This window comes from Colletotrichum paranaense, assembly GCF_030867605.1.
Source record: "Colletotrichum paranaense strain IMI 384185 chromosome Unknown Scaffold_1.1, whole genome shotgun sequence".
NCBI lineage: Eukaryota > Fungi > Ascomycota > Sordariomycetes > Glomerellales > Glomerellaceae > Colletotrichum > Colletotrichum paranaense.
This window is the reverse complement of record NW_026848959.1, coordinates 2,754,923-2,782,374: the sequence shown is the minus strand read 5'-3', so window position 1 is coordinate 2,782,374 and position 27,452 is coordinate 2,754,923. Positions and strand designations below refer to the sequence as shown.

At 52.2% G+C, this 27,452-nt stretch overlaps 6 protein-coding genes across 6 annotated transcripts; 4 read left to right on the top strand and 2 right to left on the bottom strand.

The window, feature by feature from the left end:
- Positions 1–1,908: 1,908 nt before the first annotated feature.
- On the bottom strand, positions 1,909–2,640 carry CPAR01_00986 (uncharacterized protein; the record flags this gene model as incomplete). The annotated part of the gene is made up of 1 exon (XM_060485276.1): positions 1,909–2,640. One exon carries the CDS (start codon positions 2,638–2,640, stop codon positions 1,909–1,911), a length of 732 nt encoding a protein of 243 aa, XP_060356133.1.
- A 1,054-nt stretch (positions 2,641–3,694) lies between these two features.
- CPAR01_00985 (uncharacterized protein) lies at positions 3,695–3,991 on the bottom strand (the record flags this gene model as incomplete). Its single annotated transcript, XM_060485275.1, has 1 exon — positions 3,695–3,991. A coding segment is annotated over one exon (297 nt), but the record flags the coding sequence as incomplete, so codon positions are not given.
- A 7,326-nt stretch (positions 3,992–11,317) lies between these two features.
- On the top strand, positions 11,318–12,605 carry CPAR01_00984 (cyclin domain-containing protein; the record flags this gene model as incomplete). Its single annotated transcript, XM_060485274.1, has 2 exons — positions 11,318–11,524; positions 11,592–12,605. 2 exons carry the CDS (start codon positions 11,318–11,320, stop codon positions 12,603–12,605), a joined length of 1,221 nt encoding a protein of 406 aa, XP_060356131.1.
- A 7,257-nt stretch (positions 12,606–19,862) lies between these two features.
- Positions 19,863–20,147, top strand: CPAR01_00983 (uncharacterized protein; the record flags this gene model as incomplete). Its single annotated transcript, XM_060485273.1, has 1 exon — positions 19,863–20,147. One exon carries the CDS (start codon positions 19,863–19,865, stop codon positions 20,145–20,147), a length of 285 nt encoding a protein of 94 aa, XP_060356130.1.
- Positions 20,148–20,462: 315 nt separating this feature from the next.
- Positions 20,463–22,538, top strand: CPAR01_00982 (MFS siderochrome iron transporter MirB; the record flags this gene model as incomplete). The annotated part of the gene is made up of 4 exons (XM_060485272.1): positions 20,463–20,716; positions 20,816–21,086; positions 21,179–21,521; positions 21,607–22,538. The coding sequence occupies 4 exons, from the start codon at positions 20,463–20,465 to the stop codon at positions 22,536–22,538; spliced, it is 1,800 nt and encodes a 599-aa protein (XP_060356129.1).
- A 796-nt stretch (positions 22,539–23,334) lies between these two features.
- CPAR01_00981 (uncharacterized protein) lies at positions 23,335–24,933 on the top strand (the record flags this gene model as incomplete). Its single annotated transcript, XM_060485271.1, has 3 exons — positions 23,335–23,367; positions 23,451–23,963; positions 24,013–24,933. 3 exons carry the CDS (start codon positions 23,335–23,337, stop codon positions 24,931–24,933), a joined length of 1,467 nt encoding a protein of 488 aa, XP_060356128.1.
- Between the last annotated feature and the right edge of the window lie 2,519 nt (positions 24,934–27,452).

Sequence of the window (27,452 nt, the reverse complement as noted above, 5' to 3'; positions counted from 1 at the left end):
GCACTTCGTTTTCTGTACTATGAGCCGTGTGGTTGTCTCGCGCGGCATGCCGGAAGTTATAGCTTGTCTTTTTTACGAAAGGGAACTGCATTTATCTCACGGTCCGCTGGGTGGCCGGCTTATAGTGTCTGCATGTTTAGAACCGGTCTCCGCTATTCTCAACTATCCACGGGGAGAAAGTGCAAAGTAAGAGAGAGGTTTGTTGAACGCTATCTAGGGACCCGCAACCACCACGTCTTGGACGGGAAAACGGGGAGAATAGCAGCGGGAGAGAGAGAAGCTATGGCTTTTTAGTTGACGACTAAGGGAACTTTCGCAGGTCGAGGCACTGGTCACTGCTTCCTGGTGGTCACTGCTGCTTGTCCGGTGCCTCTTAATCAGTCGAAGAAACGTCCATCTCAGAGACCGACTCGCGTGGGGAACGGTGGACCGACAGAGACGGTTGCTCAAAGAAAGGAACAGCGACGATCTCGTGGCATTTCAGGGGAAGCGCGGGAGGGGGAAAGGGAAGATCAATGGATGGTCTAAAAGAGGAACAATGAGAAGAAAGATTTTGTGGCGTCTTTCTTTCTTGCGGGTTGAAGGTTTTGAAACGGAGACAATCGCTACTCTGCTGCATAGGTGACGCCAAAGCTCAAAAGGATTGGCGATTTTTTGGGGTTCGTTTGGCGCTGAGCGCTTGTGCGGATCTGGTCTGGGAGCCTGTTGACGAACGAAGTCCGCTCCTAGCCTCGATTGCTTGCGGATGGCTGGCTGGCTGGCTGGCTGGTGTCGTGCCTGTGTGGTTCCTGGAGGTACCTAACCATAGGCTATCCGCGTAGGAAGGGCTGTTCCTGGCTTCCGAGATGCCACAGTCTTACGACTTTTAGTTGCCAAACCTGTCGAGACTCTGGCACTGGCCATTGTGTGAGTGGGGGGGGGGGGGACATGTACCGTAGCACGCGTACGGAGGAGTAAGAGCCCAAACCCGCCGAAACGGGAGAAGCGTTTCCATGTCGGCTGGACCGGCGCGGGGGGGTTGTTTAATAAGGGGGAACCAAGGCTAAGTTGCGACTACGCCATGCGGCTGTGAAGAAGGGGAATAGGTTTGTGCCAAGGCTGAATGGTGTACGGAGTACGGGTGTCTGTCAGTGTGAGAGGGGGTGAGATGGGGTAAAAGAGAACACGATGGTGACGTTGACGGTTGAGCGCGGGCTGTATGCAGGCAACTGAGTAAGAGGCTGAGTGGTTTTTTTTTTTTTTGTGATATCCGCTGGTCTATATGGAGCCTCTTCGCGAGAAACGGGATCGAAACGCCATCGCCCGTCACCATCGGCGACACACGATCTTGACGCGCGGGGAAAGTCTAGGTTGATGAAGAAGAAAACCTGGAATGCTAAAACGCGATGCACGAGAGCGGGTTCTTTTCCTCGGTTTTGAGATTGTGTTCAGACCATTGAGTTCTGGGACGGGGCTTAGGAGGTGGTTAGGAGGTTAGGAACTCAATCATCCCAATGGTATCTTCGTCATTGACTTTGCGGAGCCAACCGGGCAATTAAGGAATCATGACTTTTTTTTTGGGCAGTTGTCTGGCCAGAATGGTTTCAGTAGCGTTATGGCGGGTACTATCTACGAATTGAGACTTTCCCAGTCATGGAATTGGAGAATCACTCGCTGCAACGGTAACTTTGGAATTATTCCATATGGGCACATTCGGTTCCCATTCTCCATTTCCATCCATGACGAATTATTGTTCCATCTCGCTTGCACCAATAAGTCTGACCGCCTAGGATCGTCAGGTCCCCTTTTCTGAGGCGAGATTTGCAACCCGCAGAAAGTCAGTGAGTTTGTATCATTAAAGGAAGGCACATAATAAAAAAGAAAAAAGAAAAAGAAGAGTCAGTGCCCACGCGCGTTCAACGGGCGATGCTAAGAAAAGATAGAAGGCCGTTGACTGGACGGAAACACGACGCATTGATATTTAATAGAAAATCCCGTCTGCCCGTTCTTTTTCGTCTTTTTGACGTTCGCGTGCTCCCGCGTTTCTGGGATGTCTGATTGGACTGTCGCGGTGTGGGGTAAAAGTCTTTTTTGGAGATTTGGATTCGGGGTGGGGGGCACTTGCTCGACTGGGGGTAGGGAAGGCGCGCTGTGACTGGTGGGCAAGTGCGAGAGCCACCGAGGGCTCGGGAAGCCCTTTCCTTCTTCCCCTTCCTTGGTTCGTGGTGGGGCATAATTGGAGGGAGCTGATTGGACATCGAAAGACCTTCCCCTGTAAGGGCCAGGAAAGCGTGTCTTTTTTAGTTTAGTGGAAGCGTGGGGCAGGGCGTCTTCTGAGACTTGGAGATTAGGTGAGAGTGGTACATAGCATATTGAACTGGGCTTTGGGAAGAGCCTAAGGAAGTGAGTGCCGTAAGGTATGGAAACTACCTCACGCTGTAGGAAAGCGATCACGATGGACAATGGTAACGAAAGTGTGGTGGTGCCGAGTTTGGTGGAAGGCACCGGCGAGCTTGCAAGCGTGAGGATCCTCCGACGTGGAGACTTTTCGATACTCGAGAAGAGAAAAGAAACCAGAAGCAGAAAAAAGCAAAGTCGGGCGTTTCCTGTCCGTTCCCTCCGCGACGAGTCGTGTCTCTCCCTACGCAAAACCCCCTCCATGTGGGAAATATGATATTACTCTGATATACCCGTTGATTCTGAACGCATAGATCTTTGAGGGACTCTTCCAGGCCTCGAGGCATTGATGAACAACCAATATTCATCTCGAACATTTTCCACCTTTCTATTCGGCAGGAAAGGGACACATACTCACATTGAAGGACCAGGTGGAGAAGGTACCCGAAAACGTATCTAGCGCCGGGTGGATTTTCACGGCATAACTGCGCCGTGCTGTAGCAGCTGGAAGAACCAGGAACTATTCCACTCCGACGTAAGCGTGCCCAGCCCTAGGATTAGGATGTGTGGATTTCACAGGTCCATGGACAGGGGATAGCCTCGCAAATAGGATGGAGTGATGGACATGCCTACAACTTATGTACCTAACGGCCGGGAGGTTCCATGCTCTTAACTGGCAAGGAGAGGCGCGTAATGAGAGAATATGCACGATGCATCTGGTTTCTTGCTTCTTTTTCGTACAGGCAAACGGTGCATTCAACTGCATCCGTAAAGGAAGAGGACCAGAGAGTTCCAGGACAACTTGGACAAGTATGACAAGTCACAAGAAGCCCTCAATTCTTGTAGCTGGATCTGGACCTGCAGAGCCAATCTCCAACGAAGAACCAATTGGCAACCTTCAAGGCGACCAATTGTGTTCTCACCCCCCGGTACGCCTTGAACCGTCTCCATCGTTGTGCATGCAACTTGGTAAAGTGGTTGCGCCTCTTGGGGCCATTAGGGAGGAACATAAAAACGCCCATTGCATCCGGATAACCCAAAGCATATCCAATTAATGAGGTAAGCCAACGCTTTGCTCCACACCACCGCGATTGAAAAAGTATTGAATTGGCGGCTCTAGGCGTTTGGTTGGGTTTCTGTCGGACGCGCGCTGCGGGAAGCTTCAGCTTTCCACGCCCTGAAGTCTGGAAGGCTGAAAGTGAGCGTGGTGAGATTGGATTGCGAAGACGCGCTCGCCGAAAATGGATACCGCGACGAGGATCAGACCGTACGATGGATCGATCAAAGGGTAGTTGGATGACACCGGACAAGTCTCCTGCTAGCCTTTTTTCGGTTTCCAATCGTTGACATGAAGCAGGGGAAGCAGGATGGAAGCTTGGAAAAAAGGTCTCTTGCACAGTTGCAAAGTCTCAGCAATCCTTCCCCCCTTTGCCCCCTTAGCGTCCGTTCCTGCAAAGGCCGGAAGTATCAAGTTTCCTGGGGGTGCGTAGGCCGGGCGCACGTGCCGAGAATGGGTAATTGAACTGTGAGAAAGACTGCAGCACTGGCACTTGCACTGGCTTTTCCCAGGTTTAGGTAGTCTTGAATCACACACAGCACACACACACCAGACAAGAAATCCCGTGCATCATTTAATCGAACCCCTACTCCATTTACGATGGGCCGTTTTCGAATCTCGATACGTCCGAGTGTCGTGACGGACGTGTGGTTTTCGCGTTTTTGTAGTAAGAGCATGCATGCACCTCAATGACTTGTGGTGGTGGACAGTCGGAGGTTGCGGTAAGTTTTACTTGAAGCTTGAGAGCCAAGCCCAAGACCGGGACAAGGCAGGTGAAATTTACACAGTAGTCATCACGAGCCCGGTGGGAAGTAGAAGTATTCCGTTACGGGGTACAGGTATAGATGATTAGATTCGGCCGTGAGTTGGCATTGATCGTCTCTTCATCTGCGTTTCTGGTAAGTGATCTGAGGAAAAATGCTGGGTTGCCTGAGTGAATGGAGACAAGAGTATTGTGCGTCCGAAGCAGTCGAGGCAGCTCAATCCTACGCAATATGATTGCACAATCGCTGGTTTGGTTGGCGACGATATGTCAGCGTAATCCATTAAATCAAAAAAAAAAAAAAAAAAAAAAAAAAAAAAAAAAAAAAAAAAAAACAATCGGGGACACATAAACCTAACAAAAAAAATAGAAACCCGGGTTTGGTGAGGGAAAAAATATAAAAAAAAAAAAAAAAAAAAAAAAAAAAAAAAAAAAAAAAAAAAAAAAAAAAGGAAAGAAAAAAAGTGCAACAACCAAAGAAAAATACATCGTGACATCGTCATCCCTTCTTTCCCAGCCCGGCCGCGGCCGCCGTGGCCCGTCCTCCGTCCCGAAACCACCAACCACTGGGAACTGTGGGAAGGTGCAAAAGTGTGGCTGGGGGGTTGGGTGTTTCCTTCTAGAAGCTCGACCGCTGAGTGGATGACGGCCGGTGCGGGTGCTGTTGACATTTGACGACAACTGCAGCCTTGATTGGGTCTGCCTTCTCCGTTGTCCATCTCGCGTTTCTTACGGCAGACCACCTCACCTCACGTAACGGATACCAAGTTATGTCTTCAATCAATTCCCATCAATTTCTCTCTGATGGAGGCCCGTCCCGACGAAGGCCCGCGCTTGAAATTTATGCGCACGATGCACAACGCACGAGGATTTGACAGACGTGCATAACAAACATACACACACCGCCTGGATCTAATGTGGCTTTCTTTTCTCACAATGTCCGAGATGTCGATAACAAATAATAAACAACAAACAGTCTCACGATCCACGAAGATAACAACAGCATGGCCGGCTCGACCACGACCCGGGCCCTGGGAAAGGAGGCCACGTTGAAGGGCTATGTGGAATGACGGACATTATATCAATCGCCGTCCTGGGCATCGGACCCAGACATGCCATGCGAATTATCCTCGAAAGCTTATGTCACCCATTTCATTATTGCACATTACGAATACTGCATCCGTACTCCGTACCTTGCGCATCCCGTTGCACGACACGCCTGACACGATCCCGGATGCACGAGCGAGACACACAAGCCACTTTGTCGATTCCGAATAGTTGACCTAAACCAAACCCACGAAGTGATCCACGCCTGGTACTATTGCACAGTACTTCATACATACTGCGTACACCCGGGCTTCGAGAAGTGGACCACATAGACGGCATATCGTCGTCATTTTCCAACGCTTCATATCGCCAAAAACCAGTGCTGGGGCGGTCCCACGAAGTATTCCCAACATTGCTGCGTGTTATCCACCGGCGACGCTGCAAAGTGTACGGATACCGTGGTACCTTGGTCCCAAGCCCACGGGTTACGCCGTGAAAGCAAATTCGAACGCCACACCACACTGAACACACGAACCAGGAAACCCTGCAAAAACCATCTGAATCCGTACCGCGTCGTGAGCCAATCCCAGCGGGGCGTTCTATCCTTCCCGTTAATCCCTGCTCCCAACACCACGCACACACGCCTCTGCGTGGTATCACTGGCTCTCCATCACCTATCCATGCCTCGCCTTGCCTAGCACAAACACGACCCATTACACGCAGAAGCTTGGTGTAGAATCTGAGGAAGAAGCGGCTCCAGTCTTGCTTTTCATATCCCAGGATTATCTCTTTCTACGCCAAGAAAGAGACTGAATTGGACCTGGTCCCGAGAGCCACCGTCCGTCCACTCGCCCGCAGTCCACACACACCATACACCACTCACGTAACTCTCCCTGCTTGGGTGTACTTCATACGGGTCTTCATCGTACTACCTGACACCCGCTCGGCACGCATTGGCACAGTCCTCACTCCTCAACCTCCCACCTCATACCAACAACGGCACAGCACAACTCAATTCCGTGACGTCCACTGGTCCAGTGGGAACAACACAGTAACCAACTACCTTGTTCAACAGGCGATTCCATACGCACCAATCATCCGTCCCGAGCGCGACTACCACCCTGCTGCCAGTCTGCCACTGCCTCAGCCTGGGCCAAGTCTGACTCTGACATCCAGCGAATTGGCTTTGTACTCCGTTCGCTCTGGGTAATCCGTAAGCCCTGAAAGAGAACGTTACCGAGGCTCCATCTCGGGCTTCTAGAGTTCCTTCAACGGAACGGCCCCAGAACCGGCTTCTACGAAACGAACAAAGACGGGCGCTGGTTGTAATTGGCATGCTTCACTCCTGAGCTGCCGCAGCAATTAGCACTAGCATCAGCATCAGCATCGGTATTGTTTGGTGTTGGTTTCCTCGACCGGCCCAGTCCACCCCGTCCATCAGGCCGTTCCTTTGATCGAACTTGGTCGGCGCCGTCGAATGACATTGCCCCATTGCCTCCCAATCCCCTTCCCCTCTCTCTTCAGAACCTCGATCCGTTGGCTTTGTTCGTTTGAAGTCTTGACGCCTCCTGCCCAACCTTGTCCTGTACAAGCTACTGCTTCCTCTTGCGGGCCGTATCTTACGGGTGATACCTTACGTGGAAACGTACCATATTCTCGGACACACAAAGAAACAGAGGCAGAGACAGAAAAGACTCAAGTTGAGGATAGAGCAAAGGCACATTGGTACCGAGTTGCGCTAAGCCCAAGCATTATTCGAGAACAAGGAAAACGCGCGCGGAGCTGCTGCACAAAACCGGACATTTGATATTTCGGATTGGCATTGCTACCAGCCAGCCAGCCTACGGTTACGGATTACCACCACCACTGCCACTGGAACTCTGTATCTGTACGGTACCTAGCTTGCCCCGTCGCCCTGTATTATTCGGGGAAGAGAAAGGGTGTCAAAGGTCTCGCGGGTGGGCCAGGCCAAACTGAGACCAAAGCTCGTCAGGAGCTGCTGCTGCTGCGCACCACCACTACTTCGTGCGCACCACAAGCACCACCAGACGGATCCAATCGAAGGCCAGTTCGCTCATTTTCACACTTTCTGACGATCCACTTGAGCAAAAAGGTACTGCTCAGCGCTCGCTCTTTCTCGGCGGGCGGCGCTGTCGACAGGCATTCGGCTTGCTGGGGGTGGCGCGCGCAGACGACCGGGAGACAAGACAGGAGACACGACGAAAGGCACGGCGAGCAGCAGGAGACCGTACCGTACTTGTTAAACGTGCTTGGACAAGGCAGACAAGACAATCAGACAATCGTCAGAGAAGAGGCAGTCGACAGAACAAGCAAGCAGGCAGGCAGGCGAGCGGCGAGCGGTGTCGACAATTGGATTGTATACCTGCTGCGTCGACGCAGTCATCCTCATCCCTCGCTTCTTCCCTCGCTGCGGGCTTCATTATTAGGTACCCCGTACCAAGGCATCCATCACAGCGAAAGGCAGACGAAGCAGAGACAGAAGAGAGACAGCATTGTGGTGCTACTGCTGGTCGGCAAGGAACCTAGCTCACTCAGCCTGCTTCGCGCAGCTGCACTTGCAGGGCACATCTGCAAGGAAGAAAGAGGGTCGGCTCACTGCAAGTAAAGTGAGTCCAGCGTCTCCATCCAGTCCAGTCCGTTCCTCGGTATCCGTAACGTATGCGGATTCCATACAGGCAAGTAATACCACCCACTGCGCGGGCTACAGAACAGACGCATAGGGCAGCCTCAGTTTCGTGACTTTGTGCTTCGTATGGAGTGGTAATTGCTGACCTGAGGTGTTTGTACAGTAGTCGTCTGCTGGATTTCCTGATTGTATCCATCAGCCAGCATCAAAAGTAACAAAAGGCGCATCAGCCCAACAGCAATAGTAACTTCAGCAGGCAGGAAGCTATCTACCTTACTACGTACAAAGTCATACTAGGACAGGCGGTCTTGGAGAAGAGGTACGTCGATTCCATGTATCTTTATGCTGTGTATTAGGTGCGGAACTACCTCTCGGTCATTCACGCTTCCCCCAGTCTCTCCCCTTCCCTGTGCCTAGCCTGGGCTCTTCCCTGTCGATATCACAACAAGATACTTTGGCTGTATATGCGAGAGCGGCGGCAATAGAAAGTACCGTGCCGTTTCTTGGGATCCACCTGGGGGGGACTTTGCACTTGCACTTTGGTCGGCACCAAAACCAGCACCAGCACCAGCACCAGCACCAGCAGCAAGTATTTCGTACCTTTCCAAGTATTCGCACCAGGACCACCTGCTCATTCGCACCTGCTCTCTCACACACCCCTCCCCTCCCCTCCGTCCTCCCTCTCCACCTCACCCTTCCCGTTCCCCCTTCTCCTCTCGCTCTGTCTCTCTGTCTCTCTATCTCTCTCTTTCCTTCCCGTGCCTCCCTCGTTCATCCGCCCCACCCACCCTCTCTCCTGCTCCTTCACTCCCACACATACTATGCAGTAGACAGGAAGGTAATAATCGTCAGGGAATACCTAGGCAGGCACGAAATACACACCTACCGCAGCCAGACATTCGCACCTCCCGCCCACACACACACATCCTCAGAAAAAGGGCCAAAGCTGCACCTTTACGTAGGTACTTGGTCCTTGTACCCATCCAGCAGCGGGCCCCAAAGTACCTTTTTTCCCTCCCAACTTACTGCAAAGGAGGAGTCCCAGACGTACCGCAGTACTCGAGCCGGCCGGCCTGTTAAAACACCTTGGTTCTCTTCCAATCCTTTTTCATCTCCTCGGCCCTCCTCCAACCCTTTACCTACCCTCACCTCCCCCTTCTCTCCTCCTCCTCGTCCCTCCCCATCCATTCATTCCCTCCTCTTCCTCTCTCCCCGAAGACAGTCCTTCCTGACTCCTTTGCTCGCCGAAAACGAATAAAGGGTCTTTCCATTCTCTAATCCTCTACCCCCCCAATTGAGAATAGGAAAAAAGAGGAAGGTAGGAGAAAGAGAGAAGACTTAATCTGGCGACGTCCCCTCCCTGACTGAACCGACTCGTCTCCCTCGACTCCCAACTCACCACCACCACCAACCACGCCCAAAGCTGTCAAGGTCGAACCAGCTTCATCTTGCACACGCCCCCCTTCTTCTCCCATCAACTCCCCGACAATCCTCGACAGTTGGAAACGGTTCGCCAATTCCCAGGTTTTCGAGCTTGCAGAGTGTGACCGGAAAAGCCACAAGAGAGCAGGACCACCGCAACAAAGAGAAAGAGACTGGAACTCGATTTAAAGATATAGTGAAGAAGACCTTGATTGGTATTTTCTACACTGCTCTTTCATCAGACAAGACAAGAAAAAAAGACTCCCACGTCCCTCCCGTTCCTTGCATCCCTCTCCCGACCGTCCGCCCTTCCCGCGACGACCAATCCGACCAACCCATCACCCCCTGAAGAATTCCTCGCCTCCACGACGACCAAAGGAACTCGACTCAGACGTGCAACTTCCACGACGCAACAAAACCCACACACCCATCCTCGGCCCTCCGACGACTACCACGAAAGCTCCCTTTCGTTCCGCCGGCCTGCCATCCCGCCCTCATTCCTTCCAAGAGCCCCTTTGCGATCTTGGATTGTGTCGGCCCCAAAGCTTCTCGAGCAACCCCGTTCTCCAGAAGCCCGATTCTTCATCCCCGTGGATTCCCAATCTCAGGTTCCCTCGACAAGGAAAGAAAACTACAGGAGAATCTTTTTTTTTGGTTCACTATTGCTCTCTCTCAAGGCTTGTCAGACCATCGAGAATACCTCATATATGATCCCACCAGGATTATAGATCATCCCTTTTTGTCCTTCGGGCACCATCTGTGAAAAGGTACGTTTTTTCTTTACTACAACAATGTAATTCAGATGAAGATGTGCGCCTGGCCTACCTATTCACCACCATCAATCCACCTGCCCTGACCAGTCCAGCCTGATGACGGGATGAACCTTCGTCTCCATCTTCCAAACCTTCCCCTGCCCAGAGCTTTCTCCGTTCACCACCATCTCCACTACAAGCACTCATCATCCCCTTTACGTTACCGCATCTGTTAAGAGCCCGGTGTCTAAACTTCACATCTTCCCTCCCTCCACAGCTTTTGCGTGCCGTTGTGGTATTTCTACTCGGCGATCCACGTACACAAAGTTTCCCCCCGCATTTTACCAAGAAACCAAAACCACCACCAGTCCGAGGTTAGGATAGCTTGAGGGGATACGTTCATTCGTCGCTCCCCCAATCCCATCCTCAGGAATTGTCTCAATTTCGTCTGTCTTGACAGTCAAAGTTGCACAACAACCGTGGCGGTAAGCCTCGCCATCACTTCACACTCCAGCCCTTTTCCCTTCCCAGTTCCTGAGCCTCTGCCCTCTACTCACTCCCTTCTGCCCCTACGGTCCTCTCACTGCCTAGCCCCCCAGTCAAGAGACGCCAGTCTAGATGATTCTCCATCTCCCCTCGTGCCAATCCGTCTCCCCACCACCCACTGGTCGAATCAGGGCGACTCTATCTGAGTTCGAGATCTTCCCCCTTTAGATCGGCACCAAGCGGTATTTACAGAAGCCGGTTGCTCCTTCATCGCGCCCGTCGTCAACCTTCAAACAGCTGCTTGTCTCACTTCGTCCACTACTCTAGGCTCCCTCGAGCGCCTGCAATCGTCTAAACGAACCGCGAGCTAACCCAATCTTTTCTCTTCTTTTAGAGCCATCCACTCGACCTCTCTCATAAACGGCCAGTTTCCCGGCCACCTTTCCGTCCGTCAATCTCACACGAGGAACTCGGTCTCGCACCATTTCGGCTTCTCATCCAGCCACAGTCACTCTTTTGCCGGACCCTGTTCGCTTTCAACACGCTCATTCTAATACTAATATTCTAATCTCTCGGTTGCACCATTCCACTCTTTCACAGCACCGATTCTGAAGACTTTTTACCGTTTCTTTTTCACGTCCTTCCGTCTCCGACCACCAAAAAAGCTTCCTGGAGAACTTAATCGTCATTCTTTCCCGTTTCGGAACTTCGACCCGTCAGCCAACCCCCCTCATACCCGCCCTCGACTCACTACATCACAATTCAAAATGGCGTACTACCAACAACAACAGCAGCACTCCGATCCTACCTTCTTCACAGAGGACCACGACGAACCCCAACGGCCGCGAATGGGCACTCGGGACGCCGCCAAGATGATTGCGAGGCAACGGCAGGAGATTATCGCCAGCGAGCTTTCCCGGATAGCTGGTGACGAGTACTTGGAGGATATCATGAAGCACATGAGGCACATGGAGGTAAGAATGAGAGGAAGGAGCAGCCACTGGCCTCAGTTGGATCGGCTTTACTGACACCCGACTTCAGGATGAGACGATGCCTGATGCCAATCTCATCGACATGCAAAGAGAGATTCAATGGTACATGAGACCCTACCTCATCGACTTTCTCATCGAAGCCCATGCTGCCTTCGCCCTCCTCCCCGAGACTCTTTTCCTCACTGTCAACCTCCTCGACCGGTACTGCTCAAAGCGTGTCGTCTACAAGCAACACTACCAGCTCGTCGGTTGTGCCGCTCTCCTGATCGCCGCCAAGTATGGTGACAAGAAGGACCGCGTGCCCCAGATCCACGAACTCAACAACATGTGCTGTGGCTTGTACGACGCCGGCATGTTCACCCAGATGGAGATGCACGTCCTCAACACCCTCGAGTGGACCATTGGCCACCCCACTGTCGACTTCTTCACCCAGCTCATCGTCGCTGAGGAGCACGACAAGGTTGAGGTTGAGCACATGGCTGCCTACATCTGCGAGATCGCCCTGTACCACCGCGACTTCGTCTCCACCAAGCCTTCCATCATGGCTCGCTCATCTCTCGCCTTGGCAAGAGCGATCCTTGGCGAGCCCGAGATCAACGATGGAGAGTGGGACCACGTTGAGAATGTCACCCTGCTGACTCTCTCTCAACACCTGCACAGCCCCTCCGTCGCCCTCGCGAGGAAGTACTCATCATCACACTTCTCCGGCGTCGCCAAGAAGCTTGCGTCTTTCATGGCTCACCAAGCTAGCATCGCGCGAGCCCAGTCGGGGGTCCCTCCGAGTCCGCCTTCTGAGTCCGCCTCAAAACACTCAAACATCTACAGCACCCCCCACAAAGGCCACGGAGCTGTCGCAGGAGTAGTAGAAGGATACATGACCCCGCCCATCACCCCTGATGGCGCCGCATATGGAACCGTGAACAAGGACGCATACCCCATGCCGCCGAGATGTCCGGTCACCCCGACACCGCAACCCAACACAGCGGCGTACGCGCAACAACAAGTGCAGCAGCAATACGCCCCCTTTGTACACCAACATACGACAGGTCACCACATGGCCTAAACGTCGACTGACACGGGTCGAACCCCCCGCGGAGTCTCACACAGCGAACCAACGCTACGATACGGGCAATCGAAGCTTTCCCCTCATTATACCCGTGGCAGGGCAATTGAGCGATCTCCCAGGAAGTGGATTAAAAAGGAAAAAAAGATTGTTTGCCGCATGCATACAGAATGGTTTTTTTCATCAACACGTCATGGCATCGAGCGATTTGATTTTTATGCAACAAAGTCCATTTTCACTCAGCAGAAGTGTCCCAAAAAAAGGAATACGGATCATACCCCAAACAACCCCCGAGTTATTTTTTCTCAACAGCATTCAGCGGCTTTTTATTACATACACAACACACCTCAACGAAGAGTTTTTACGTTCGCGAGATGGTCACCCCAGGACGGGTGAAGGATTGGAATCACAGCGGTCATCCTTCACGGTAATTTGAAGTTGGGATCCAGGCGACGAGATATCGACACCCCCGACCCATCATTCACAACACACCAATGAAGGGACACCAGCGAAGGTCAGATTGTAGGGTCTCAGGATGAGATTCGACCCGAATGGGAATTCTTGAAGGAGGAAAAAAAAGAAGCACAGTGGATTTTTTTCGACGGATTGGCGGGACCTCGATGGACTTGAACCCGATGGGAAAAGGACTCTTGGACTCGCTCAAGGAAGGAAAACATGCGGCCACTGAGCACACGAACACCTCCTGGCCGGTTTACTTTTTTCGCACCTTGGAGCCAACCATTTCGAGAGTGGTGGACAGATTGTTTCCTTTTTCTTTGATCATTGAAGGCCGGATATCCCCTAATTGGCCGACAATGGATGCAAAGGGATACCAAAGGAATCGGTTTCTGGTCCGCACGTTACTTTTGGAGACAAGGCTGGATTCGTTCTCTTTCGATGACCAGAAGGAAATTTCTGGATGGAGAGAAGGAAATGGGGGGACGACCATGATACGGTATCTCCCTACCCAGTCGGGGCGAGAGCCCTCGAGACTTTCGTATACCCGCATTTGGACTCCCTTACGTGTAAGGTAGTTGTACAAAGGCACAATAAAAGAGTAAAAATTCTCTGCTACTTTTTCGTCATATCTTCTGGTCCCTCTATTATTGTGTGCCATGTCTTTGTGTTTGTGTCCTGTGATGAAGTCTCTCAGTGATGAATATGGTTTGGCTGGTAGCCTGGTGCTGGGCCTCTGTGTTATGGTCCGTGATGGTTACACACAAGGGGGGAGGGTCGAGCTTCTTGAAAGCCCACACGGGAAATGAATTGTCCACCCACATCCATCCCCCTGCCCCCCTCCCTCCCCGGGCTAATCATAGCTGTTGCATTAGTGACGAGGGATGGAGCGGCGGGAGGCCTACCATTGGACTTTTCTTGTGATGATGTAGGTTTATGCGTTGGATAAGGTAAGTCACTTCATTATGCGAGTGATTTTAAATGGGGGGTTCCTTGTCACTTGTGTGTTGGCTTGTTGGAGTACGCATTCTTACGTAGCGGGTGCATCCCTCCTTGTGTAGATACTTTTATCGTTCCTCTGCTTTCCTCACGAAAGAAGAGAAGAAAAAAAATTGGTATGCGAATAGCTCCTGAATCCCTCCTCCCGGACCCGACGTGTTCTGGTTCATCTGAAGCTGGGAAAGCTTACTTTGATTGATTGATTGATCTTCGTCTGAAATTGTGTGAGTGATACATTTTTCGCTTGGGAGTGACATTACTAGAGACATGGAGGACGGGGCTAAGCCTGTTTAGGGGGTGGATAATCGTAATTTTTTTGGTGGATTATCTAAGGCGTTCAATGCAGGGAAACGGGAAGGTACGGAGGTACTTGTGGACTTTCCCATTTGATGGGGGCCGGGGCCGGGATGTGAGCTGTGCATTTGGGCATGGGGCATGGTTTTTTGCTGGCTTCTGATGTCTTGTGAGATTGTTTGCTGGATGGCTTATTCTGGGTTCGGTATTTGAGGTAGAGATAAGGGGGGAGGTTGGAGATTTGGGATGCGTGGGATTCGAGCTGGGTTTGTTGTCAGGGTCAGTTTGGTAAGTGGTGGTGGTGGTGGTGGTGTTGTCTCTCTCTCCCTTTTGTGTAACGGTTGTAAGGTGCGCATGTCTCAGGGAGGACTTTTCTTTCTGTCGGTAAGCGTTTTCTTTTTGAAAGGGGTTTGGCTGAGGCCTGCTGAAATAAAGATTGAATAGGCAGCATTAAGACCCTTGAGGGGATGTCCGCCGGGGGGGGGGGGATAAGAGTGATGATTGAAATATTGTCGAATGATTGAGAAGTTTTCACGGTTCTAGCATCACTGGAGACTGGTTTTTTTTGTTTTTTTTTTACCTTCTTGCCAGTGTTGGACTCAGATGAAGCCCTACTAGAGAATAGCGGTTCGATTATTGATACGGTTGATGGATTGCGGTATTCTAGCCTTCCAAGGTTTCCAACCTCCTTCCTTTTTGCTTTCACTTCATCTGGGCTTGCCTTGCGACGATGGAGGGGGGAGGGCGGGATTGTGTTTGCGCATTGACGGGTTTTATGCAATGGGGGTTGGGGGTCGGGGGGGGGGGGGGAGGGAGGGGAAAACTTGGATGGTTGTGGGGGTGGCCTTGGGGGGGGGGGGTGTGGGGGGGGGGGGGGGGGGGGGGGGGGGGGGGGGTTTGTGGGGGCGGGGGGGGGTTTTTGGGGGGGGGGGGGGGGGGGGGGGGGGGGGGGGGGGGAAGCAAGGGACAACTCTGAATGTTTGATGCGTTGGCCTTGTGGTGCGGGATGTTGCGCTTCGGGTAATCCCATGTCTTTCGGCCTGGACCTTTTCATTGACGACCGACTGGTTTTTTTTGGTTGTGAATTAGAGCTTGGGTTTTTGCGTCTTGAATATGTGTGGCGATGTGGGTGGATTTGAATGGTGGTGGTGAGTCACATTCGGGACATCGTAGGCATGATGCGAGGATCCAGAAGTAAAATCCACCCGGGGCGGCTGGAGCGTAACGGCGAGAAGGGTTGGGGGGATCCCGGACGATAGTCTTTTTCAATGTAGTCGTTTTTTCTCGGGACTTGGATCTTGAGAGGTCGGGAGGCTTCGCGGGACGGGGATATTCGTTGTTGGAGGAGAGCCGTGCTGAACCGTTTTACGGGTTAACGCGCGTGAGATGAGATGATCGATGTCGTATGCCGTATTTCCCACATGGTTTCGGTCCCCGTTCGTCTGATCTTATTGGAGTGCCTGCGCCTTCAAAGAGGGAACGGCATCTGTGGGAAGGCGTATGGTGACTACGTTCAGGGGAGCCCATAGCTCGAATGGCGAGCCAGCATCAGGTTCTGGCATTTGTTATGAGCTGCAGGCTCTTGTCCTTTTCGCTTTAGAGATAACTTTGCTGTTCGACGGGACGCTCTTCACGTTGTCCCACGTTTTATCAGGGTGCCTGGCTAAGGCACATTACCATGCACGGGTCTACCGTCGACATGGACCAGCGTCGCCTGTGATTACTTTGGAAGGAAACTGACCAGGTTCTAAACTGTCGCTCGTGGTGGTAGGTACTTGCTTGCATTCATATCCGTGGAATAGAAAACGGCCTGTGATTAAGGGGCAATAAACCCATGGATCGTGTGAAGCTGGAGAGTTAAGGAGGTTTCAGAGTATTTGAGGAGGGTTTAGATGGGAGGGTTGCTTGTGCCGCCTTTCTTCGATTGGGGTATGAACCTGACCGAGTCCTGGCGCCGATTGTTTCCGTGTCCTCGGGCGGAGAAGAAGAGCATATCAATGCTTGGATAAGACGGTAGGACGGAGGATGTGTGGGTCAACGTCATGCCCTTCTTCTTGACGTCGAGACCGGGTTGGACCACTTGAGCATTACTCCTACGTTGATAATTGGTGAAATTCAGTTCAGACAAGTTGATAATATCAAGTTGATTATATATGGCGAAGCAATCTGTCTGGATGATTCTCGACTTGGGAAGATGTGCCATTGGCCTCGTCGAGTTTGGCCTCCTATTTGTTGAGGTTCTCTCGAGTAGGCGGGATGGCACTCGGAGAAAGTGCTATGCCGTCGTTCCCGTTTGCCGTTGAGATCTTCACGTTACCAGAGAGAAACCTTTCAGACTCAACGCTCATACTCAGAATTGTCGGAGACGTTTGATTGTAAAAGGTCAAGGACCAGGAGACGCTGTTGATGTCCGCGGCAGACCCCGAAGGAAGACACCTTAATATCTGCGAGTAGGCAATGGTGTGCCGCTCTTGATTGCTAAATACTATCACGTAGCATTGACATTGCGCAAAGAAATGCAGAGTACAGGAAGGTGACTCGATAGATTGCCTTCGCTGAAGCGCGACGACGTCTTTCTTTGCGTATCTAGATATCGGGACGGAACAGATACTACGTAGTAGCCAGATCATACCTAAAGAGACGTAAACTAGTCCTGATCGTCGTCTTAGAAGAATATGACACCAAGAAAGCTGCTTGGTGCAAAGGTGTGTCTTGGGAATGGCTTTTCCTTGAGGGTATTCGATGCTAGATATGGGGAGGCGAATGTCCGTGGAGGCATGAAAGCAGACTTCAGCAGATGATTAACTCCAGAGTGCTTGTTCCAGCGCAACTTCCTAAAACATACTTGAAGGGTACATGACCAAACCGCCGCTCCTATCTCCTGGCAATAGCCAGATGTCTGGTTCTGCCCATGCCCCTGGCCGCCAGATATGCGCCCAGATTTGGTGATGATTGCCCATGGCTGCATGTTTTGGTTAGATCATGAGTGATCTGCCGGCTTCTCTTGTGAGTTCGGATACGCGTGTCTGGAGAGAGTCTTTTGAGACAAACAAATGACGGCAGCCGCGTACCTACAAAGGTTCCATGGGGCATACCTTCGTACTAAGTGACAAATGCCACAGAAAGTAGCCATAGAGGCTTCTACGAGGCTAGCATCCAAGATGATCAACATAGTTAGCCGACATGATCATGTCAGCGTGATTGTAATGTACGGGTAGGCCTGAAGAAGTGCAATACTATCCCCAGTATCATTGCACCGAACAATCTGCAAGGCTATGTTGTAGCACTTTGACCGGAAGCTCTGCGAGTGTTGCAACGACCGATTTGATGCTTCTTTGAGAATGCCCAATCCAGATTCTGGAGAATCAAGATGACCCGAGGTCAACGTTTTGCTATGACCATACAAAGACAAATGAGAAAAATATTTACACGGAAGAGGCTCACTTGTGGAGATTTGATTAGAACTTATTAACTTCAAGCACACTACACCTCATGGACTCAGATCTAAAGCTTAATGCTGGGTAGTTCATGTACAAATGACGGTCCGTCGTTTCGCATCGAATAGAGACAAGGTTCAGGGCGAACTAGAACGGGTCTTAAGAGAGAAACTATCCAAGAGGCATGGAAGCAAACGAAGGTACATGTAAAAGGTGGGAGGTCATGAGAATTCAGGTGGTCAAGCTTTTGGGTATCAGACCACGCAAATTATTCGCAAGACGAGCTATAGCAAATTGGAAGCCGACCCATACACCAAGCGAGGGGACCTAGATTCGTGAGAGATAAGAAGCCAGAATGTCTATACCCCTTTGCCACTTCACCAACATCTCATGTCCCTTCTAAGACGCTGGGATTCCCTGAGTGACCTACTCCTACGGTAATTTACGAGTTGATAACTGATCTCGGAGTATCTGCCCAGAATAGTACCCCAAGTCGGTCATTCGCCCATTCTCGGACCAGATAACATTACCCTTCTCACAATTAAACTCAAAGGGCTTGGGTGTCTTGAAAATCTATGATTCGGCATCATTGACTACACGTCTAGGACATGGCCTCGACTGGGTGTCGAGATCAAGGGACCACACTCAAGCCTGGAAGGGTTTTTCAGCCTGCCTCAAGTTTTCAGGCTTATGTAGAGAGAAGGAACCGTAGTCAGGGTTGCTCTGACAGAGTTTTGTGAAGTAAATAAGACGAAGAAGAATGGATACAATGGCATTCTCGAGGAGCATGGAGACATGTAGCCACCTATCATCTCATTGCTTCGAACTCCTAGCCAGTAAACACCCAAGATACATCTGCTGGAAATAGCTTGCCCCTCGTCTTATTGTCTACTTGATTTATTATACGAATAAACGAAACCAAGAGCATCTCCCCGGTCCTGCGCTCAACAATCAGCTTGCCAACCTCGACGTGGTGAATGCTGACATTCTTGAAGGAGCGGGATCCCAGAGCACCAAATGATCAGATCACGCCACCTGGGCGGAACTACAAACCCCACGTTCCGAAGACGACCCGAAAATCTTGTTGAATCAGTCAATAGATTTGGGATTCGGATTGTTTTTTCGAAATTTCAAATATTGCTGCTTAGAGACCAAAGATACTAACTCCAGGTACTGGCGCCTTTAGGAGGCCTTCACCGGAAAGCAATACCGAATACACCGACCGGCGCTCCCCAGAGGCAAAAACTCTTCAAAGCCGGCCTCAGGAAAGAGTGAGACTAGTAGATCGCTCTCCCGGACTTATCACGTAATGGATGTCTACTAGAGGGAAGTATCACGTTCGCTTGGAGCAGGACCCGCTGGCAGCCCATTCCTTATGAGTCCGTAATCTTCCGGCGAATTTTCTGCCGCCAACTCGCGACTCACATGCCTGCCTTCTTTGAAGAGTTATCTCAGAGGAACAATCACTCTACGGCCGTTGCTGCGCGTGGTCCTAGGACTCCATCTTCCAAGAAGCTTTGGCTTGCCATGCAAGAACTGGGGGCCAAAAGCTCGTAGGGCTGGGAAGCCAAGAGTTCATCAAGATGTGACCGGGGCATGTTGGCGCTGCTTGGGAGAATCTCGTGCGAGTCAGAAATCAGATATCAATTATTTCCTCCCGGAAACCTTTCTCCGGGGCCGACTTTGTTTCCCAGTCCCAAGTCGTGAGGCCGAGACCGGGTCGTCAGACGCATCCAGGTGCGAGGGCAGCTGCTAAATCACTGAGAAGAAGAGATGTTATTGGGAGACGTCCGGTGAGCTAACCTCGGAAAAGACCCAGCAGTCAGGCTCCCTCTAGACTCTAGAGGCAGCTCGCCAAGCAACCGCGCAACCCAAAGATGAGACTTTAGAAAAAATTCTGTTGCCTCCTGCTCGGATACCCTCTTACCAATAGCTCCCCGCGCCAGACCCCTTCCGCGATAGCGCCCCGGCCCGCAAAGCCAAGTCCGGCCAAGTCTGCAGTCTGGCCCATCTAATCTAATCAATCAGATAACACCATCCCGAGTATCCTTCACCCACCCATCCCACTGAAATGGTGTCGGGAACCCGGCACTACGGGTCTGCTCTCGCCAAGCCCGCAGCTGCTTTGTGCTTTTCGCAGGATCCTTCGCAAAAAGTCCCCTCCAGGGCTCTTCCGTCCCGTCTTGTCTTCCCACCCCAACGCCATCCATCCTGTGATCTATCTGGCCCCTCATCCGCCGCCATCATGGGTCGCCTCCTGACCTCTCGGTTTCTGGGCGCAAGAAAGCACACTAAGCGGCCCCGACTTCGGTCTCCTGCGCGCTGGTGGTGGTGTGTGCCCGTTATTCCACTCTGATCTCTGCAAGTATGGACGAGTAGCCGCATCTTATCAGATCACAGCCTGCTGTTGAAAGGGGGACGTGGTGTGCGTGGGTCAAAGGTGAATCCTTCCGGCCGCTAACTTCGTGATGGGATGGTGTAGAACTTAGCGAGGTCGCAAAAAGTGGCACGCTAGAAAGGCGGCACGTATTTGCGCCCTCCTCTGGAAGGGTCTTTAACTACAAGGCGAACCCCCCAAACCACCGGCCGCTTTTCTCTTCTTACTCTGGATTTGGTCATTAATCTCTTCCTGCCGCTTTCCGCTTTGTTTGTCTTTGGTGTAAAGCGCATAATGGCAGTGATTTCGCATCTTCGTGAGGCCCTCGGCCGCAAGCCGGCCCCGGTCGACGACTCACCCATGACCATCACCACGGCGCCGGAAACCGCCAACAACATCGATGATAAGGAACTGGGTGAGATCCCGCCTGACGACGAGAAGCCGGGCGAGGAGCAGAGGGTCAGCCAGGAGGTTCAGCATGGTGTCAAGTTGGCGCAGGCTTTGACCTTGACGTGGGGCAAGAAATCGCTGATTGCCATCTTCATCTTGTAAGGACTCTTTCCCTCGAACCTCTCGCATACCCTGGCGAGACTCGCATCATGAGGAATGGCATGACTGATATTAGGGTCATTTAATCCCCTGTGCAGCATGTGGTTTCTGTACCTCACCAACGGATTCCAGAGTTCCGTGCTGTCTAGCTTGACGCCGTATGCCGCCAGCGACTTTGAGTCGCACTCGCTCCTCCCCGTCATCGACATTGTGTCCAGCGCCATGACGGCTTCGGTGTACATCCCGCTGGCCAAGATTCTGGATCTTTGGGGCCGAGCGGAGGGGTTCTTGCTCATGGTGCTCTTCGCGACGCTGGGTATGATTATGTTGGCCGCCAGCCAGAACCTCGCCACGTACTGTGCCGCTACCGTAAGTTTCCAAACTTCTTCCCGCACTTTGATCGCCAAATTGGCGCAAAGAAAAGAGAAAACAACCAAAATACTCATGCAGGAAATCTTTAGGTCTTTTGGCAAGTCGGCTGGTCCGGTCTCACGTATAGCATCGACGTGATCACGGCGGACTCGACCCACGTCAAGAACCGAGGGCTGGCGTTCGCCTTCACCTCTTCGCCTTACATCATCACGGCGTTTGCCGGTCCCAAGGCCGCTGAGGGCTTCCTGAACAACGTCAACTGGCGTTGGGGCTTTGGCTGCTTCTCCATTGTCTTGCCCGTCGTCGCTGTGCCCATGTACAGCATCCTGAAGTGGAACATTCACAAGGCCAAGAAGCGCGGCACGCTGGTGCGCGAGCCTAGTGGCCGTAGCTTTGTGCAGAATGTTTGGTGGGGTCTGATCGAGTTTGATGGTATGTTTTTTCTTCCCCTGTGAACGAGGGCTTCTTCTCTGCCATTGCTCAAGCCCCGAGAACATTGCTGATTAGCTTCACTCAGTCCTGGGAATTGTCCTCTTCGCCTGCGGTCTCGTCACCTTCCTGCTCCCCTTTTCCCTCGCGAGCACTGCCCCAGACGGCTGGAAATCAGCCTACATCATCGCCATGATCGTCACGGGCTTCGTTGTCCTCGCCCTCTTCCTTCTCAACGAGCTCTACCTTGCGCCCAAGCCCTTCCTCAAGTTCGAGTTCTTCTCCGACAGGACCGTCATCGGCGTCTGCGTCCTCGACATCACGTACCAGGTCGCCTACTACTGCTGGAACAGCTACTTCACCTCCTTTTTGCAAGTCGTCAACGATCTCTCCGTCTCCAACGCGGGCTACGTCGGCAACACTTTCGACGTCGTCTCGGGCGTGCTCCTCTTCATCGTCGGCTTCTCCATCTCCAAGACGGGCCGCTTCCGCTGGCTCCTGATGGTCGGCGTGCCGCTGTATACCTTTGGCCAGGGGCTCATGATTTACTTCCGCCAGCCGGGTCAGAGCGTCGGATACCTGGTCATGTGCCAGATCTTCACGTCCATTGGTGGCAGCGTCTTTATCCTGTGCATGCAGGTCGCTATCCTGGCGGCCGTGGACCACCAGCACGTCGCCGCCGCGCTCGCGCTCCTGAGCGTCTGCGGCAACATTGGCGGCTCTGTGGGGAACACCATCTCTGCGGCCATCTGGACCAACACGTTTGAGAAGGCTCTGGAGCGGAACCTTCCCGAGTCTGCGCTGGAGAGTCTGGCGGATATCTATGCGGATCTCGATACGCAGCTGAGCTATCCCGTGGGCAGCGATGAGCGACTCGCTATCCAGAACGCATACGGATATGCTCAGACGCGGATGCTTGCCGCTGGAACTTCGGTGATGGTGTTTGGGTTCATTGCTATTTTCATGATTAAGAATTACAACTTGAAGGAGATGAAGCAGACCAAGGGTCTCGTGTTGTAAGAGCCGGCTGTATCTGGGCTCCGACAGGAAGGCCTGTCAGTCCATGAGCTGTGTATCGCTTGATCGAGAAAACAAATTGGTGAGCATCAGATGGGGCTGAGGAGATAGATATATGAAGCAAATGATGAATGCATAGATTGGAGTTGGCCTAAAACATGGACAACTGTTGCAACCGTGAATCAATCTTCTCAGTAAGGAAGTATAAAATGAGGAGCTATGTTGTGGTTATGCCCCGAAGACTGACATCGATGTGGAAAGGGGCGCAAAAGGGGGTTTGCTTGAAGATGGGTATTGATATTAAAATGGGATTTCATGCACCGGTGTGGACGGCATCGGCAGTGACGTTGCAAGCCGGCGGGAAACAAAACAAAGCTCGAGGTACGTACACGGTACACGGGTACCGGTGGATAACGGGTGGGCTCGGCGATGACGTCGACCAATCACCGCTGACGGCCGGATCAAGCCCGGACCCTTCGGTGCTGCTGCAGCCAGTGAAACGCCAACGGATGGATCCACACATGGCGGAGGCTTTTCCCCACGTCGTTTTTGGGTGGAAAGAAGCTGCACTGCTGCGCTGGTCTTGAGTGCTTTGCCTCTTTGCGGTCTGTCGCTGACCTTTTTTTTCTTTACCGCCGACGCGAGTCCACTTTCTGACCTACCTTACCTCGTCCTGAGAGTCGAGCTATCTGACCCCCATCTCCCCAGAAGCTGTTGGACGTCAAAGATCAGGAACCTTCAACACTCTCCTCTCTCCAGCAGTACTTCTTGGCTTGATAACTGGGTTGAAACCGACAAGATGTCAGCGGACGACCAGCAGTTCTTGGACGTTGTAAGCATCATCCGCCCCCACACCAACACCTCCAAGCTTGTGATCACGAGAGCTCTACTGACACCGCCCTCTTATTCCCACAGCTGTCCTCGCTACCCAACAAGATCCGGGGCTACTCCGACGACCTCGCCAACCTCATCAACCCTACCGTCGATAAGGCTGCACAGGCCGTACGAGAGACGCTCTCCTCCTCAGAATGGCTACCCGACTCGGTGCGGCCGAAGCCCCCCGTCCGCCACATACCTATCGAGGTGATAGCTATGAGCCGGTACGAGAGGCTGCACGGTTGGGTAAAGGAACACAAACTGTTGACCGGTGCCATCGTCGCCGTCGTGGGAGTCGTGGCATATCGATCATACAGGAGTAGCAGGTTCTGCAAGAAGACGCGCCGGGCGAAACGGGCCAGGAACGGCGGCCGTCTCGAGGTTGTCGTTATCGCAGGCTCACCGACACTACCTTTGACAAGGTCGCTATCACTCGATTTCGAGAGGAGAGGATTCATTGTTTACATCGTCTGCAACGCCGAGGAGGATGAGAGCATGGTGCACAGCTTGGCAAGGCCCGACATTCTGCCTTTGACCATTGACACAACGGATGTGAGTAGAGTCGGTATGCAGTTTAAGCCTTCACTGACGTATGTAATAGCCTCCCAGAGCTGGCGCTGCCATCGACAGCTTCGCGCAGTACCTTCAATCACCACACGCCCCGGTACCGCGGACGAGGCCCAACCATCTCCAGCTCAAGTCCGTCATCCTCATCCCATCGCTCAACTACCAAACGTCACCCATCGCCACTATCCCGCCCTCCAGCTTCGCAGACCTCTTCAACACCCACCTGCTCCACCCCATCCTGACCATCCAAGCCTTTCTGCCGCTCTTGACGACTCGCCTAAGCCCGCCCGGAGAAAAATGGACGCCGCCCAAGGTCCTCGTCTTCACGCCGTCCATCATCTCCTCCATCAACCCCCCCTTCCACGCCCCCGAAGCAACCGTCTCCTCCGCCTTATCAGCCTTCACCGAGGTCTTGACGGCAGAGCTGCGACCCCTCGGCATCCCCGTGACCCACATGCAACTGGGCACCTTCGACTTCACCGGCTTCCAGCCCGCAAAGCACACCCACCCTTCCCAGAGAGGTCTCCTCGAAGGCGGGCCCGGCATCGACGCCGACGCCACAGAAACCCTCATGTGGCCCGAGAACGCCCGCCACGCCTACGGACGCAACTTTGTCATGCAGAGCACCTCCGCCATCTCGGCCGGCCGCATCCGCGGTCTGAAGGGCAGCTCCCTCCGCCACCTCCACAACGCAGTCTTTGACGTCATTGACGGGTCCATCACCAGCGGCACCGTCCGCGTCGGTCTCGGCGCCAGCGTCTACGGCTTCGTCGGCCGCTGGGTGCCCCGCGGTCTCGTCTCGTGGATGATGGGCATCCGCCGCGTGGACGAGCTGTCGGCGTGGCAGACGAGCTCCTATGATGGGTCTCTCGACGGTAGTGATAACGACGAGGGCCAGGATTTCGTTGCTGTGCCTGATGAGAAGTTGGATAGCAACGTGTGGAAGTCGTCTTAGAAGGACTTGGTCTTGGCTAGCGTCTCTTGCATCACATCAGGATGTACTTTCACAGAGGGTGTGCAAGCAACCGATGGAATGAACCCTAGGCAAGATGCTTAACTAGGCAAAGGGGCCAACGGCCTTAGCTGGCTGATAATAGCCGACGACTCGGGCTACCGAGAGACGCGCTTAGGCGACAGGATTATGAGCAATCTATTTAGCCTGCGTCAGCGAGCGAAACCGAGACTTAGCTCACAAAAGGCTTATGATTGACGAACTCCACTCGTATCCAAAGGGAAAGACATCCGTATCACTACTCGTTGGATTCAGCGTACATAATCATGATAGTAATTCAACGTCGTATCGTGGTTGGGCCTGCGGCTCGCTACATCCCTTCTCTCAAATTTCTCTTCAAGTCTCAGCCCCTCTGTAATTATTTTCTGTGTCGACTGTGCCAGAAGGAAATCCGACCTTTGACAGTTCGTTTCATCATGGCTGGTTTCTATTAACCACGTTCCTTTTAGTTACTCATGAACGGACCGATGATGAGCTTATCCATCTTTTGGAGGCGCCATTCCTCCCAGTAGGCGTTCTTTCGTACTTCTTGTAAAGACACGGTAGGCTGGTCTTAGGGAAGGGTAGTCTAGGAAGCGGGCCCTTTCAAACCCCTTCTCTTGGTATCTGTTATAATTTTCTCATGACTTGCCTATGCACAGCGTTTGGGTAAGGGGGATGGAAAGCTTTGATAAAAAAACGTGCCGTTTATTATGCTTTTTGTCACCGCCCATATTTGCTAACATTGATCATGATGATAGGCATACAGGACAGATAATGAGAGAGGCATTTGTATATTAAGATAATAGAGGTGGATTGCTTGAAGGGACCATAAAAACTCTTCAAGCTTTGTGTCCCCATTTGTCACGCTTCGTAACCCCATTCGTTCCGCTTCACGTCCCCGTTCGTCATGCTTGATATCCTTACATCACACTTTGTGTCCCCAGTTGTCACGCTTTTTATTCCTATTTATTATGCGTTTTATTCTCGTTCATCACACTTGATCTCCCTATTCATCATGCTTTGTATCCCCGCTCGTATTCAATGACGATTGCTGAAATGACGAACGCGCCTGAGAGATGACGGTCGTTATATTGAGATAAAGAGATGGTTATTGCTGGAATCGCCTACGGGAATAGCGGCATGAAGATGGAAAATTCTCACTATCGGCCAGACAGGTCATGGAATCACAAGGCTTTACCAAAGGAGTTGATGGCCTTAATCATCGGTTTGCCTTGGGAATTCTTTTGAATGTTTGCGTGAGGTTGGGCGGTATTTATATCAGTCCAGGTAGGTCTAGTAGATTCGGGACCATCGGGAGAAGGGCTAAGGGCTGACAGCATTGTGCGAGCCATCGGGAAACGGTCTGGTATAGTCCACAGTCGTACTCAACTACCTCGTGATCATGAGAGACGAGACACAAGCAATCAGACAAAGATTTCTCATCACCAGACGACGCGCCCGACATGACGCCACCTCAATTGAATTCCTATTGAGGAGTTCGAGAAGAGGGGGTTCGTCAGAGTGAGAGATCATTATCATCAAGACCGTCTCATCAAGGCCGTCCACTAAACTCGAAATTAGAAGGATCATGTCCTCTGGACCATTTCCCGCCCGCTCGCTCGTATTCGTCAATGATATTTGCACGATGAACGTACGTCACGGAGAACAATGGGCGTTAACATATTATGGACCTTGAATCGTTTATCAAAACAAAGAGCTGTTTGCTCGACGGGACTTCCTAGCTTTTAAACCCTTTTGCAAGAACATGCTGAGGGGTTGAGGGAGTCGATAGCATTAATCACCTTGGGGAATGTTCAAAACGGCTGCGTGAGGCTAGGCGTTTTTATACTACGTAGTGTCATGTACTTTCAAGACGAACCAGAGACAGGGAGATAAGCGAACTTATGCTTTGGAGGGCTAAGAAATGAAGGCATAAGGTAGAAGAGACTAGAATGGCTCGTTGTCCGCCCGTTGCCTGCCACATGGTGGCAAGATTACAGGGCCGGGTGTTCATGTTCTTCACAACCTAAAGGCAGCCATGTTCCTTAGCATCGCATGCCTGCCTACTCATATTCGTTGACAATGTTTGCACGATGAACGTACGTGACAGAGAACGGAGGCCGTTTGTTGGGTAATGGACCTAAGCTGACATGGTAAGACAAGGAGACGTTTGTTCGCTGGGTGAACCCCAGAGCCCAAGGGCTTCTTCCAGGTGCCGAGGGAGTCGATGGCATTAATCACCGTTGCCTTGAGAGGTATTTGAAGCGGCTGCGCGAGGTTGAGGAGGATTTATATGAGGTGGGTGGGTGGATTGAGGGCCATTGACAGGGGGGGGGGGTAAGGAACGGATGAGATGGGTTGTGATGATGACGAGAGTGGGATATATCAGGGGAACCAATGTCACGACGAAGAGGACCTCACAGTGGCTGTGGCAGTTGGGATCATTCTGTTCAACCATCTATCCGACTCGGATTGCTTAT